The following is a 16,595-nucleotide window of genomic DNA, read 5'->3' on the forward strand; positions in this document are numbered from 1 at the left end:
GACATAACTGGTAATAAATAAGAGTGATATACAATGCAAAAATTCAATATTTTGATAGATAATATACTCATAGACTCGTAATGCCATAATCAAAACGCAAATCACAATTAAGTAAAGCTAACATAACTGGTAATAAACGAGATTAGTATATGGTGCAAAAATTCAATCTTGTGATAGATAATATATTCATAGACTCGTAATAACATGACCAAGGCAGACGTCACGATTAAGTAAAGCTAACATAACTAATAATATTCCTTAGGCTTTCCTCGCTAGAACATATTATCCTTAGAGAGGTTTTCACACCCTTATAAAAAAAAATGGAATCTCACAATAGGGGAAGCCTGGGAAAGGTCAAAAAAGACAATATATGCTAACAACAACCTTAGACTGTTACATATATGGTGCAAAAAATTCAATCTCGGATAATATATTCATAGACTCGTAATAACATGACCAGGTCACACGTCACGATTAAGTAAAGCTGCATAACTAGTAATAAACAATAGTATATGGTACAAAAATTCAATCTCGTAATAGATAATGTATTCACTTCATATATATATATATATATATTTAATAGAGAGATTGATAGGTAGGGAAAAAGATACACATATTAGAGAGTGGACTTCACAGGTAATAAATCACTTGAAGCCCCTCAAAAATTTTGTAATGAAAAAAAGTTAGAAAAGAGCTCCTGCAGCAGTTTCTCTTGCAACTATTGGCATCACAGACCATATTTGTGCTTCAAAAAAGCCTTTCTTTCTTGATTCAACCCATCATTTACACGTTCCCCAAAAATCACCAATCTCTCAGATCAAACAGTATATTTTGTACTATTAACTTTATTTCATATTCTTTGTTTTTTGTTTGTTTTTTGTTTTTTTTTTTATTAGCTATATCCTTGTGCTGTTCCTCCTTCCCCACCATTTCCTTTTCACTCTATCCATGGCACCGCCATTCCCGATCTTGTTTAAAATCACTTTCGTTTCTCGCAGTCGTCCACCGTAATCTTTCTTCCATGCATCAAACATTTGTTTCAACCTTCTGAATTCCCTATCTGGGTCGATACTTGCCTCAACTTGACCGGATTTTACCTCTACTAAGAACTTTGCATCATCGCCGAAGACTTGACTTCGTTGGTCGAATTCTTCAGCTAATCGGCTAATGACACTGAGACCTGCATTCATTGGTCTTACTCCATTGCTTTCATTAGTTGTGTTGTTGGTACCCAATTCCCAACTGTATCCTCTTTCGTGGCTTGCATCGACTGACGCGTCGTAATTTCTATCTGAATCATCAACTGATAAGCTTTTCTTTGCAATGGAGAGGCTAGATTGCAGGGATCTCATTTGTCTCTGCCACATCTCTTCCATTGACTTCATTTTCAGTTCATACTCTGACCATCGGTTCTCATACTGTTGAACGCGTTGATGGAGGATGTCGTTTTCTTCTTCTTTATCTCTCAAAGTAGCCTCGGCCTTCATGACACGGCGTTGTAATTCTGCAAGGAATGATGACTTGACAAGCACATCCCCTGATCCATTTTCCTGTTGGGAATTCAAGATGAGTAATCATATTCGGCAAACCTATAAAAGGACATAAGTAAGGAATACATCTCCATTGGTACGAGACTTTTTGGAGAAACCAAAAGCAAAGTCAAGAGAACTTATGCTCAAAGTGGACAATATCATACCATTTTGGGGAGTCGTGATTACTAACATGGTACCAAAGTCATGTCCTTAACTTAGCCATACTAATAGAATCCTCAAATGTCGAACAAAGAAGTTGCTAGCCTCTAAGGTGTAGTCAAAAAGTGACTCAGATGTCGAACAAAAGGTGTACTTTGTTCGAGAGCTACAGAGAAAGAAGTCGAGCCTCGATTAAATTAAGCAGATATTGTTCGAAGGCTACATAGGTCTCAGGGGTGGCTTTATGGTGTACTTTGTTCGGGGGGAGGATTGTTGGGAGAGAGTCCCACATTAGCTAATTAAGGTGATGATCATGAATTTATAAGTAAGGAATACATCTTCATTAGTATGAGGTCTTTTGGGGAAACCAAAAGCAAAGCCATGAGAGCTTATGCTCAGAGTGGCAATATCATACTACGGAGAGTCGTGATTCCTAACCATAATAAAGACAAAGTTGAAGTAGGACCAGTATGGAAAGATGCTTGAAAGTTTAGGCAACCAGAAGATTTGAAAGAAAAAAATGATAATCAGAGAATGAACAGATAAATATCAAAATGGTGAAAGTTTACCGAAAGACCACCAGGACTCATTAATCCTATATTTCCGGAGCATCCTCTTACCAACCAACCACGGATAACTGAAAGGTAGCATACATTAGACCAAATTAGTAAATGCAATCAGAACTCATGAAAAACAGAAATACGGCCAGAGATGTCCGGACCTGGCAGAGTAATCCACATTCCAGTAAGAAGCTGGTCAATTTTTTTATTTTATTTTACTAGACTCTGTAGATCTGTAAATGCTTTATTGGTTATAAGAAAAACAACTGAATTTTTCGGTTTATTTTACCGGACTCTGCGGTTCTATACGTGCTTTACTTGTTATAAACTCAGCTGGTTTTATGTATCCAAGTCGGTACACAAAACTCCTGTAACAGCCCAAGCTCACCGCTAGCAGATATTGTCCTCTTTTGATTTTGTCTTTCGAACTTTCCCTCAAAGATTTTAAAACATGTCTATTAGGGAGAGGTTTCCACACCCTTATAAGGAATGCTTCATTCACCTCTCAAATTGAGGTGGAATCTCACAAACCACACTTCTTGGAACCCAGCGTCCTTGCTGGCACACTGCCCAGTGTCTGGCATTGATACCATTTGTAACGGCTCAAGCCCACTACTAACAGATATTCTCCTCTTTGGGCTTTCTCTTTCGGGTTCCCCCTCAAGGTTGTTAAAAACGCATCTTCTAGGGAGAGATTTCCACCCTTATAAAGAATGTTTCATTCCTCTCTCCAACCGATGTGGGATCTCACAACTCCAGTTCTATAACCTCCCTACCAAAAAGTGCACAAAGCATTGTAATTAAATTCAAGGGTTTAGAGTGGGCATGCACACTGAAGTTATCTCGGATAATTGAACACTGTTTTGCATCAAACTCTATAGAATATTTACTGTTTTTAGTTGCTTCCTTGTGAAATCATAAATCCAGTAGAACATCTGATTACCTGATTGTATCACGACTGATGCATCACAAACCTCCTTCGAACGTTTTCTAGCAATTCTGGCTTTCTGATACTTCTGAATAGAAATAGCAGCCCTATGCCTTCGTAACAAGATAGCATACTCTTTTCTGGTTTTCTCCCCACGTACAACTGCATGAGAAATTAGAATAGTTCAAATCTGTATCCCAAGAACTAGAAGGTGGTTGGTTCTATGTTGATGAGGGAGGTTAATACATGACTGAAGAGTGGAAATCCCTTTTTTCAGCTCTTTGATGTGGCATCGAGCCAGGTGCCCTCTAAAACAGCTTTGAACACAGAGAATTCCGTGAAGGGTGCGGTTTCTTGTATCTTCAAGCACTCCAATCTGCCAGATTGTTTTTATAAAAATTTGATTAGTCACAATAGTTAGTATTTCATGCTAAGAATATACTTCCACACAATAAAATTCAACTAAGAATAATAGAGAATAAGTTATAGTTTTGACTTCTAAACCGGTGTCCTAAGTTCTTTTTACCACTGATTTCTAACCCAGTCGAAACCAGAGGAAAGTAGCAACTGCACAACATAAGCAGCATATAATACGACTAAGACGTCGGGATCAAACAGCCATATAACTTGCTAAGCACACCTCTCGGTAAAAAAATGAAAATTATTGAACATTGTCTACATTTATTAAATAAATCACTCTTATACTGCACTTCTGTGGCTCTTTTTTAGGATGTTTTCTTCTGTAATAGTTCTCGTCGCTGTCGAACAAATAGGCCGTTGCCAATTTGGAAAAAAGATAATAAATAATGGAAAGATTATATCAGCTCTTCAATTAACTCCCCTTTCTAGAAGGTAGTATGGATTGCTGACCTAGCTCGGTAAAGAGTTTAAAATCTTCCAAACCCAAATAGCCTTTCCTTAATAGAGCAATTAATGTTCACAGAAAGCACAAGCATTTTACCTGCCCAGTTCGGAAAAACAATTTTGTATAGCCAACTTGGTACATTTCAGGCAATATATTGAATTGATGAAGAATTGCGACCGAGACGCTTAGTGGATCCTGCGATGAAAGGCTTTCTTGTAGAAGGAAACCGTACCTGATGACGCACACCAGAATTAAAGAATCATGCACAAGTTATTACATCAGTAAATGTTAGAAAGGAAAATTTTAAAAGCATAATGATGAATGCAATAACCAGCAATACCTTTGAGAAAATTTCTTATGCGACATCCGAGTAGGAAATCCAGCTCGTGATATTCGTACCACTTCTAGGACCCCACAACATTTTAACTGTTGTAATACAAGTCCTTGCTCATACAATCCAGGAGACTGAAGTTTGTTAGGCTTGATGCAACGGATGAAATGAGGTGTCGTATTTTCAAGACGGAGTATCAATTGGAATAATTGATCCTATACAAAATCCAAATTATTAATAAAGGCAAAAGGTTCAATATATGACAATTCAGTTCCTAAGACTTAATACTGAAGAGACCCTCGTTCATGCATCTGCTTAGTCCTGAGAAAAGCTCAAACCCAAAGAGTCTGCATCCTACTGTCTTGTATTTTACCGTCTTTAAATTCAATTAAACAAACAAATGACCATTTGAGATGCTGTCATATTACCAAACTCATCAAGAGCAAATAGCTTCAACTTGCAAGAATGAGAATCAGACAAACATCTGAAGAAAATAAACAAGATTATGTTTTATCCTCGCTACGGTTTGAGCTACTGTCTTCTTTTTTCCTGAATCGGCCGTTGACATAATATTGACACGGGCTTAAGAATAACAATGTCTCTCATAATTAATGACAAAAACTCACATTATGCAATTTAATCATAAATTAATTACAACAGATAGATTACCTTAAACTTTCTGGCAACACTCAGTTTTTGGGATTCTGCACCACCAGACTTATGTGAAGTGCCACCAATGGACTTTTCCGATTGAGTTAGCATGTTGGATGCAAAAGCCTGAGGGAGATGGCACGAGCACGATGATAGGAGTTGAATAGAATCTAAATGTAGCAAGTCCCTGTTTTTCTCCAGAAAACCAGTTGTATCATAAGTGACCTGAATGAAGACCCAGATGCAACTATCAAAAAGTCAGGTGAAATTAACTGAGGAAGAGAAATTTCACAAATGACTACCAACAACTTGATAAACGGAAAGAACTTAGAGAAAGCTAATTGAATCAAGTGAGGGGCCAGGCAACATCCCTCTTACTAAGTGATGAATGTCTCCATAAATAATAAAAAGATAATAAGTAAACTGCAATAGAAGTAGAAAATAAATAAATTTTATCTGCCAATGACATGTACATACCTCTCCTGCATAATGACAGACAGTAAAGGCTTTCCCTCGTTCTCCTCTAAAAGAAGAAGAACGACGCAAATGCTGCTTCAGCTTGTTTGCAAAGGTCATATCTGTGGCATTCGGGAAAGTAGACTCCTCGTCTAACAGGGACAACAATCCCAAAGGTTTCTGCGTAGAAATTAAAAAATACATCAAGGAACCCATGATGTGGCATCACTCAATTAAGAGGTTAGAGCATCGCATTTGTAATGACTATGTCAGACGTTAGTAACTTAAATAATTAGATAAAAGATTTAGGGTAACTCAACATATGACTTCTTTGTCTGAGAATGTACCAGGGAGGGGGCATATATAAGTTTTTTTAATTAAAACCCCAATTTTCGGGTAAGAACTATGAAAGAATACACAATAGCAATAGAAAAACATATGATACATAAGTGGCATGGAATTGTGTAAGGTATTTTCCTTTTTCTATTTTTATAAGAAATAAAAGAATATATTACTAAGAAGAGCTTACAAAAGTGAAGATGAGAAATCACCACAGGGCAGGGTTACAAAAAGGATTCTCAATTGGCCACAATATGAACAATATCAAATTTACAAAAAAAAGAATTACAGAGAGAACTCCAGATGGCTGCAAAGAGCTTAATAGAAACCCAAAACTCATGGAGACTGCACGTTTGCTCTTTGCAGACCTGGTTTCCTTCACTCCACAACTTCCACAAAGACACCATTATGGTATTCATCCACAAAATTCTAGCCTTTTCCTTTGAAGGGGATTACAAAAATCAAATGAAAACCCATCTCATCTAATCTATTAGGGAAGCACCAACTCAAGCAAAAGACGATAATATATTATACCAAATAGAGCTAACCAGAGGACAAGAGAAGAGGTGAAACTAATTTTCCCCATTCTATCTACACGTGACACACCAGTTGGGCGAGAATGAGCAAACAATAAACCAGGCACACAAGCTTCCAGCCAATTCGAGAGGGCCTAATCTCTCTGCACTCACTACTTCTCTAATAACAACCCTAAAGATCCTGTCTCACAATGCCCCTACAAAATATTTGCACCCCTTCCCACCGAGTGTCGGATATATTCCACTTTTAACCCTCCTAATATATGTGCTGATGGTTGAGGCTTTACAAATGGCAGTTATAAGCAGACATGGTATGCTAATTTAAAGTAGCCATGCTTTGAAACATCAAACTAAATTAGTGAACTCGTCCTATAGTATGTCACAAAATATATCAGCCAAAAGGTGACAAAAAATTGGTGGCATACAAGTAAATAGAAAAATAAGAAGATGAAGGAAAAATCATCATACATACTAGAAAGACCAAGAGATGGTAGCGCAAAGAATCAAGTTGACAAATTAAAGGCTACCTTTTCAAACAAACTGAGACAATCTTGGTTGTCGTCAAAATCAACTTTTGCCCAGTCGATACCATCTTGAATATATTCCTGATATGATATTGTAAACTTCAACATACAGCATGAGAAACTAATAAATGAGACGAAAAATTTGTTATAGTTCCTTTACCCTTTCTATTAGCTGACACATACACTTCGACTCTGGACATGATATACTATAATACCAATCAATAACCCCAATTTCAGAACTACTCATGTTACAGGTTCCATCTTGCTATTGTTATGACTTGTTCCCCGGACAAATCCACAATTTAGTAAATTTTATTTCTGAGTTCCATGACCTACATTTGGTCATCTAAAGAAATATGGTGCAAACAATTTTGGGTAAATGATAAGTGAATAAAACCTATGATATTCTTCCCAATATACATTCCTAATCTACACCAAACTATTACATTCAGACAATACCTACTTATTCGTTAAAACTTCAACACATATCAACCTTCAATATTTTCTGAATTAGGAACAAGAAAGAGGAGAAATGGCTGTTAGATTTCAATGAAAAGTAATCACTTGAGGCCATTTCAGCTTAATTGGAGCATAATCAACTGGAAAGTTACCTCCTGCTCGAGCTTAAATAAATGACGATTGAAATGCTGCTGCAACCTCTCATTTGCATAGTTGATGCAGAATTGTTCCAAACTATTCCTCTACAAAAGCCAGGAATAGGGGGGAAATATTAGGAGAAAGATACATACAAACACATTAAGTGATTAGAGAGAGCAATTAAAAGCTTAAATGAGGCATACATCAAATGATTCAAAGCCATAGATATCAAGAATGCTGATGGATCTTCCAGTTCGCCTTTTGCCTACAGCAAGAGATTTGTTAATTTGTTCGACCAACCACTCAAACAAACAAGCATAAATTGACTTTGCCAAAGCATCTCGAGTGTCAATTGCCTGCAAATAACAAGAAAGACAGATGTAATTTGATGCGAGAGTTTTTACAAAGATAAAAGCCAAGTGCATTTTTAAATTACTTAATAAGGTTCAAGCTAATTTTGGTTCCTAATCCACACTTGCTGATACAAATCTTGATACAAATGTTGATCCAAATGTGAGTCCATACTCAAGTAACCAAGCCAAAAAAAAACAAAATATATAAGCACTGGTTATGTTCTTAATTGCACAATGCTCTGTGTATGGTAATGGGCCTCAATAGATTTCGGCCAAATGGTCTGATCATTCCACCGCAATTTTTCAGCATAACCCTTCCACAAAAATCACTCATCTTTGGCAAAGGCCTAGAATTGTTTTGTCAGACAAAAATATGTGGACAAATAGGAATTTAACAGTTTGCAATTTGGAGTTCTATTACAATTAAATTCAAACTAAAATTGTTACTTATAAATAGTTACTAAGTTATTACTTGAAGGTGACTAACGTGTAATTTTCCGATAGAATTAGTTCCTCCCTTACTTATCTATGTCCCTACACAATATAAATTAGGAGCTTATCTGAACAAGTTTCTTGCCTGAGGTAAAGTAAGCTTTTGGACAATGCTGTCATTCCCAACTCTCATTTTTCGAGTTGATAAAGCTAGTTTAAGCTCCTCAATATCACACTCAATCAGTTTAGCAACAGTCTGTAAACCTGAAAACGGTAATCCAATAATAGCATAAAGCATATGATACACGTTATGATAGAACATGACTAATTAAAAAGAAATCAATTACATAGTTATATAACATCAAATAAAAACTGTAATTACATTACAAGTATATGAATAATATTGTAAATCACTAGAATGGAAAAAACATGGAATAAAGAAAGCCATAGATGTACTTCTAGAAATTATTATACCACGGATGAGAATTACTTCTTTGTTGAAAGTCTAAGATGGCACAATTTTTATCCCGCCTTTATTACTTAAAGAAATGGGAGGCTAAATTGACTTTAGTTCCTAGAATGAGTGCAAGGAAAATGCACCCTTCCTCCGTAAACACTAGAAAGAATGATAACATTTAAAACGCATTATCATTTGTTCATTTAGGTTGATCTGATACTTAACTCTTTTAAAGGCTAGTTCACGCAGTTATTCAATTGCTACAAAAGCATCGCTATGTCATTATTACTAGCATCCATATTATGTTCACGACAATTTAAACCTCAGGGTAGTCCTTACAAAAAAATAAAATTTGACATAGAGCATGATGAAATTATCCTAAGTCTGTCTTTCATGTTCAAATCCCTGCCACAAACAAGGTACAAGCATCTTTCACTCTTAGAAATTCTAACCTTCATCTTCCACGACTTCCACATGATTCTCATTGTCTATCACGCTAAAGGAAACATTTCCCAGCCACAGCACAGCAGCAAGCATTGCAAATACGCTGTGCTGATCTTCTTTGCTGATATGGACGACATTTAATGCTTCCTGAGAAGTAATGATAAGCACGTTACAGCAAAGTTTCTGATTCAAACACATAAAGACTGAGTAGAACGCATCAAAATAGATAGTTGGCCAGGATTAATTTAATTATAAATTAAAGAAATTACCGTGACAATACGAAACTCTTCAGCATCATTTACTCTATTTATTGAAAAACAATTGCTCTGGCTGAGATACTTGTACTCTTCCGCTCTTCTCAAGTTCAGCCTCTCTGCACATCAAAGTTAAAACTAGTTGAGATATGGTGCCATAGAATGAGAACAAGACATCTAGCTGAAACTTGGACACAAAGTCTATACTTGGGGTGAGCAAACCCTAGGTGGCATTTATTATCGATCCATAAAACAATCAGACAAGGCAATTTATAATTACTAGTAGATGAGAGAACTTCAAGAGTTCAACAAAGGACAACAGAACCCAACTAATTTTTCATTGTGCAGGAAATTTCTGCAACGGAATAAAAATTAGATCTTTTTGCAACCACACCAGAGTAAATATCAGACGTGAAATTGTAGCAAGGATAGAACGTGAAATTGTAGCAAGGATAGAACAAGTATTATAATTTAAGAAACTTTTCACATTGCTTGAATGTTTTGCATAAAGTTGTTTTAAATTTAAGAAAACATTATAATGTCATTAAAGATAAACATAATTATTTAAATGTAATATTAATATTTTTCATGAAAAAAAAAAAAAATTAACCTCCTCCAATGGTACGACACCCCCACCCCACCCGATTGATCTATATAGGGAAACACAGATCGACCCAATTCAAGGGAACAGCAGAAGATTTTTATTTACTAAATTTTCTACCAAATGTTCCAAAATTAGGACCAATATCCAATCCAATGCCCACGTAGCATTCCAAGCCTTAACCACTCTGCCGTCCTTGGGGTGGGAAAAGCCACTTAAATTTTAAAAGAGTAATATATATATAATCACAAATGCAATAAGACAAGCAAGCACTAACAGTGGCACTTCTCCAACATGCTAGCTAGCACATGAAACTCAAGACAAGACCACTAAAAAGAAGCTAATAAAACAAGAGGTCCAAATGCAATCCATATCAACATGAATAAATGTTAGGCACGTGTAAACTATTAGATAATGAGTAACATTATCTAATACTTCACACATCATTTCCAAATTTATTCATAAGATATAAAAGAACTTCCCCACTAATAAGCCAAAAATAATGCCCACAAGTATCTGCAAATCGAAAGAGAGGAGTTACCTTTAAGTTCGGGAGGAGCCCCACTACAAAGTTGATAAAAGATGTGGTATGACCTTTCTCCCTCCGTGCATTGAACAACTCTCGACTGTTGGAGAAATATATTGTTCTCAGGGCTTTTAAAAAAAAAAAAAATTTTAAAAAAATCAATACAGGCACATTTCAAAGGGTAGACTAACAGATTTACCTTTTCCAGCAAAACTGTCCGGGGTTCATAATGAGCAGCACAATCAAAGTCAGATGAACCATCTCAAATTAAATTTCCATCGAAAACCAATGCAGAGTCCTAAATACAAGAAAGCTTACAAGTTTGAATATTTGCACCAGTGATTCTCCCAGTTTCACTAAAATGGATTTCAATCAATTTTCCCTGCAAATGTTAAATTCCACTTTAAAAGGGCTGTAGAACCTAAAATTGCAAGTAAAAAGCACTTTAATACAACACATCCATGTAAAGGAAATCAATGGCATGATATAGGAGCTTACGAAGCGGCTTGAGTTATCATTTCTCGAAGTTTTTGCATTTCCAAAAGCTTCTAAGATAGGATTGGTCTTCAATATCTCAAACTCTATTCCACTTCCACCGCCAAGGGCTGCCAAATATTGCATTGCTATCTTTGCTGTTTCAGTTTTTCCAGCTCCACTTTCACCGCTGAATTGAAGCATTAAAAGGACATGAATAATATGGAAAATATAAAATTGCCTTTATGCTATTCACACCACCCCGCATGTTATTTTATGATACAAACTAATGGTCATATGGAAAACATGAATACCAAGCAACTGCTAGCTCTAAGAGACATACCATATGGTTGGTTGTATATTGTTTATAAGATTTATCTGAATAACTGAATGGTGTAGATTGAAAAGACTGAAGATATTATTATACTAGAACTTCGATCCATTGGGTCCTGAGCCAGCTAGAATAACGTACAAAATAACTTCCTTGGCTCTTTTAGATGAATGCTATGCTTATATGCTCAAGTAAAAAAGTAAACTTGAAAAGAACAGCGAGGATTATAGAATAAATTAAAAAGCTGAGCAAAAGTTGAAAACATGGACCAGCATTACCTTATTACAATTGATTGATTTACTTCATCTGAAAGGGGGGGAAAAATTCGGTAAGAAGCAGACAAAATAACAGCCTAAGCATAAATTGAGCCTAACAAAATATCAAGGACAACAGGAAACCTCGAATCATCTCTCTGATGGCTGTATCTGTAATGGCATAAACATGCGGACTCTGAGCCGTTTTGCGCTTGTATGCTTCAATGTAATCACTTCCATACAAGTCAACTTTCTTAAAAGGATTGATAGCAACCAGAACTGGCCCTGCTTTTGTCTGAAGTTCCCAAAATCATTCCCATGTCATTACTATTAGAATAGCTTTTAAGCAGACCCATGACTACCTGTATTAAAAAATTTCACACTCACATATATAAGATCCTGATTATATCTGTACTCGAGATCATACAACACTGAAGGTTCATTTAGATAGCTAAGTTGCATAAGATCATCAACGCCATCAAGGATATCTGGATTTGCAGAAATTAAATTTTCAGCTTTCACCTTTAACACCTGCACCATTCATATGGTAACGCAATCAGATATCAATAAGCTTCATACAGCTAAAGTTTCTTATAATTTGAATTTGCTACCTTTCCTTCAGTCAGTGAAACTACTGATTCTGTTCCTGTAGTTGACAGTATATTTACAAGATCCCAATCGCCATTTGGAAGTTTAAACCAAGATTGATGTATCTGAAATAGACAAGTTGAGCAAATAGGCACTTAAATCCAACACTAGATACTTCAGTAGGAGGGGCCAACTGAATATAATATTTGTTCACAAGATTATGATCAACTGAGAAACATGTTGGTTAACATTAGCTTAGAAAAGAACGAGATATACAAGATCATATATGCAAGTGGGAGATTTGTTTACGTATGCATGCAAATTTATGAAATAGAATGTCAGAAACACAATGAAAATGTTTATATGAAATGTATGAAGAAAACAGAAGCTAATAATGCCTGAACTACCGATGACGGATGAATCTTTTAAGTGCATTTTCAGAAAGAAAGATCTAAATTGGGCCTTGACAATAGAAAACTAAAAGAAGTGCCAAGATGCACGGCAATGTAACTATTATTGCTCGAAACAGCTTTGTTGTATGTGCAAGGGACCCATGGGTAATAGAAATAGGTAGTAACGACAATTATCTCTAATTGAGAATGTAGTCCAACAGATTTAAAAGAACATAATCCAAAATGGAAACTGAAAGTTGTTGTGTTTCAATTATTCACTGTTTTCAACTGCCTCCCGTTGTTTTTTTATTTGATATTGTGAGATCCCACGTCGAGTGGAGAGGAGAACGAAGCATTCCTTGTAAGGGTGTGGAAAACTCTCCCTAACAAACACGTTCTAAAAATCATGAGGTTGACGGTAATACATAATGGGCCAAAATGGACAATATTTGCTAGCAGTGGGTTTGGGCTGTTTCAAATGGTATCAGAACCAGACACCAAGCAGTATGTCAGTGAGGATGTTGGGCCCCCAAGGGGGGTGAATTGTGAGGTCCCACATCGGTTGGAGAGAATGAAGTATTCCTTATAAGGGTGTGAAAACTCCACTTTCAAACAGACACATTTTAAAAACCGTGAGGCTAACAACAATACGTAATGGGCCAAAGCGGACAATATCTGCTAGCGGTGGGGTTGGGCTATTACAGATATTCTCTTCTCCATAGTCAGCAAGAGAAAATTAATATACAACACACGAGGTCAACAAAAGAGATTCAAAGATCAAAAAATCAAAATAAAAGGATTATATGAAATTTAAAGACCAACATTTCCAAACATCTAGGTCCAACTTGAAAAATATTTTAGTAGATGACTGGACGAGATTACTTGCAAGAACAAAGATTTAGCATGTTGCAAACTGGGATGATACGGCAACTCTCGTGCAAGCTATTCCTAGATCACCTGCATCCATTGGGAAATATTGCCTATTTTGACATAAATGACTACTTCTATTGTACTATCGCAATTCTTAAGTTAATACCACAACATATTTATCCTATTTTAATCATTCTGGTTGAGAAGCATAAACAAGGAAAGGGAAATAACTCCTGTCAATTGCAATCGTGGGGCTCAAAATGGAAAGGCTGACTGTACGTAATAAATTAAATAAGGAAAGGGAAATAAATAAATAACACTAGAAGAAGCGGAAAGAATGAAGGATAACTTAAGTTGAAACCATAATGACCAAGATTGTGATGAGATTAAGTATGCAGAAATGAGAACGTAGCTTTCCTGTAATGATGAACTAAAAATAAAATCTCAGCTACAATTATCCTCTGATTATAATAGATTTGAATGTCGAAGTGTCAATAAATGACCCAAAATACCTTCCTTGGCGTGTAGGAGGATGTGTCACCCCACCTGCTTTCACTATGTGAAGCCGAATTTGAAGGTGAAGGTAAAGACATAGAACCATCTTCTCCATCTTCCAGCGCGGGTCTTTCTTCCACTGTTTTAATATTGAAATTATACGGTGAATCCTCATTCAGCACGTCACTATTGTTCGTACTGGATCGAAGTCGATCAACTCCAGAAGCACCATTTTCGCCATCAACTAACGAACTAGCTTCCATGTTTTTCACATTCCGATTATAAGGCTCTTCCAAAGCTTCAGCTTCTTGCGGAATCATGAACCGAGAATTAGCTGGCATGGATTTAATGGATTGTAATGAAATCATCCCCTGGGATTTCCGAGACATGTTCCTACAAATGTATACATGACAGCAAACTGAGCATTGGCAGGTGGAAAAGCGATCAATATTGAGATAAAAAGACTACTTTTCAACAAAAAATGTATAATCAAACTTTAATAAGGTCCCACGTGAACTACTCATCTAATCCTGGTTAGTAGGTCACCATTGACAAGTTCAACACCAAAAGATGTCTCAATTTCGAAACATCCCAAGCGAATACAGAAAGCAATAAAGTTGGTTCGAATCAATTATACGGATACATTGACTCGGATTTAACCCAAAACCCCTGAAATGAAATCTCCTCGATCTGTATGATGCTTAAATTCCTTAAAAGCTAATTACCAATCAGAGCTAGAACTGCTTCTTCAATAGATCTTGTAGTCTAGAATCGAAAAAAGTGAAGCTGAATTAAGAACATAACTGATGACACCTAATTAGGAAAGGGAAAACATTAAACTCGAGTTCAACCAAGCTTCACCAGTCTTCCAAAACTATCAACATAATCAAAACGAATAACACGAGCAATCCAAAATAAAATTAAGAACATTCATATCCCCAGAAAAGCCACGAAGGTGAAGTCAATACTAACGCATTAATCCAAAATTCATCCTCTTACCATCAAAGAAATGAAAAGGCAAAAACACGAGTAATTACCCCGATCAAATTGGAGGCAAGATCGAGTTCCAAGAACTAAGAAACGAGAAATCTTCCAAGAGCCCGAAAGAATTCAAAATTCAGCCAATAGAAGCTCCGGAAGAGTTGTGTCAGTGAAGAAAGATGGAGTCCAATTCGGCTTCATGAAAACCTAGAAGCCATAGCCACATACAGGTAGGGTTCGCGGAAGAGAAAGATGAAGGTCGATGAGAGGCTGTTTGGATTGCGAGAAAATTTGAACAGAAAATTGTTCAGGAAAATCCAAAGCGTGTAGAGAAGGAGGAGCAGCCTTTTCTGCCTTGCTTTGCTGTTTTTCTCTGCCGGAGAAAAATTTTGTCCTATTGACGATTTTACCCTCCAAACTTTTACGAACTGCCCTTTGTGTCCTGTGGTTCAAGCTCTGTTAATAAATAACTTTTTTAAAATATATATATATATATATATATATATATAATTTATACATTATGGTTTTTTTCTTTAAATTATCAATTGGTCTTTATTATTTTCCAAAATTAAGAATTTAGTTGGTTGTTATGATTTTAAAAAATTGAATTCGGTATTTATAGTTTTATAAAACCTCTTTTTTTTTTTTTTCTCAAATCATAAAAATTAATTCTAATATTTAATTTTTCAAATTTCCAATTTGTTTTTTAAAACTATTTTAGAATTTTTAATTCGGAATTTTAAAGTTCCAAACTACATTTTAAAATTAAATATAGAGTTTCTTCATTTTAGCATTGTTTATTTTATTTATTTATTTATTTATTTATTTATCTATATATATATATATTCAAAAATATTCTTAAACTTTTAAAGTTTCAATAATATCCTTAAACTTCGGTAAAAGGTCTCAAAAATATATTTCACGTTAATTTTGAAGAAAAATAAATAGTATTTTATTTCGAACCCTTAAACGTGTAACCGTGTTTAAAAAATATTTTTGAAATTAAAACAAAAATTATTAATATTCGTATTATTTTTTAAAAAATACTCATAAAATTTTAAAAATAGCATAAATTATCTCCAAATTTTTTAATGTAAATATAATGAGTATTTTTTAAATCTGGTACTAACGAATTTTTTTAATTTTTTTTTTTAAGCTTTTTAAAATATTTAAAAGTATTAATGAAATTTGTGAAAAATTAAAGGTAAACCTTTTTAAATTTTTTTTTTAAATTCAAAAATTAATAAAAAAAAGTATTTTTTAAAAATTAAGTAAATTTAATAATATTGTTAAAACTTTTGAAGTGTATTTTTATTTAATTTAACCAAAATTATAATAATGAGATTTTATCAAATCAATTTAAATTAATAGTAATTTAAACTAAATTCCCTAATATGATATTTTAAATAATTAATAAATGGTTTACTTTTTAGGAAAAAATAATAATAATAATGATTGAGCTTACACTCTTTTTTTTATTGTAAATTTAAAACTTCTTAATTTATTTTTAATGTCATGAGTCAACGATAAGCCATAGCTACTAAATTATTTGTCAATGGATAGTAATTAAATATTAAAAAAAATTAAATTATAATTTCGATCTACATTTTTTTCATTAGTTAAACGGGTTGAGATAGGGATTTTTCGCCCCGCTCAAAATCCCGT

The 16,595-nt window shown here is 34.9% G+C and overlaps 1 protein-coding gene across 4 annotated transcripts; it reads right to left on the reverse strand.

Annotated features, from left to right (window-relative positions):
* Positions 1-743: 743 nt before the first annotated feature.
* Positions 744-15,348, reverse strand: LOC111466451 (myosin-1-like). 4 transcript variants are annotated; one of them, XM_023111113.1, is made up of 24 exons: positions 14,949-15,345; positions 13,967-14,342; positions 12,216-12,317; positions 11,992-12,135; positions 11,749-11,899; positions 11,629-11,656; positions 11,044-11,209; positions 10,864-10,927; positions 10,745-10,758; positions 10,561-10,645; positions 9,434-9,537; positions 9,173-9,311; positions 8,409-8,527; positions 7,682-7,834; positions 7,493-7,582; positions 6,885-6,962; positions 5,504-5,662; positions 5,045-5,251; positions 4,385-4,590; positions 4,141-4,276; positions 3,426-3,555; positions 3,195-3,341; positions 2,261-2,328; positions 744-1,550 (listed from the first exon to the last, which is right to left on the reverse strand). In XM_023111113.1, the coding sequence occupies exons 2-24, from the start codon at positions 14,336-14,338 to the stop codon at positions 897-899; spliced, it is 3,516 nt and encodes a 1,171-aa protein (XP_022966881.1). In that variant the 5' UTR covers positions 14,339-14,342; positions 14,949-15,345; the 3' UTR covers positions 744-896. The 4 variants fall into 4 exon arrangements, with proteins under 4 accessions (XP_022966881.1, XP_022966880.1, XP_022966882.1 ...); XM_023111112.1 differs by having other exon boundaries at positions 14,987-15,344; XM_023111114.1 differs by lacking the exon at positions 14,949-15,345 and having other exon boundaries at positions 14,001-14,075.
* Between the last annotated feature and the right edge of the window lie 1,247 nt (positions 15,349-16,595).

This window comes from Cucurbita maxima, unplaced genomic scaffold (genome assembly GCF_002738345.1).
Source record: "Cucurbita maxima cultivar Rimu unplaced genomic scaffold, Cmax_1.0 Cma_Scf00031, whole genome shotgun sequence".
NCBI classification, from domain to species: domain Eukaryota; kingdom Viridiplantae; phylum Streptophyta; class Magnoliopsida; order Cucurbitales; family Cucurbitaceae; genus Cucurbita; species Cucurbita maxima.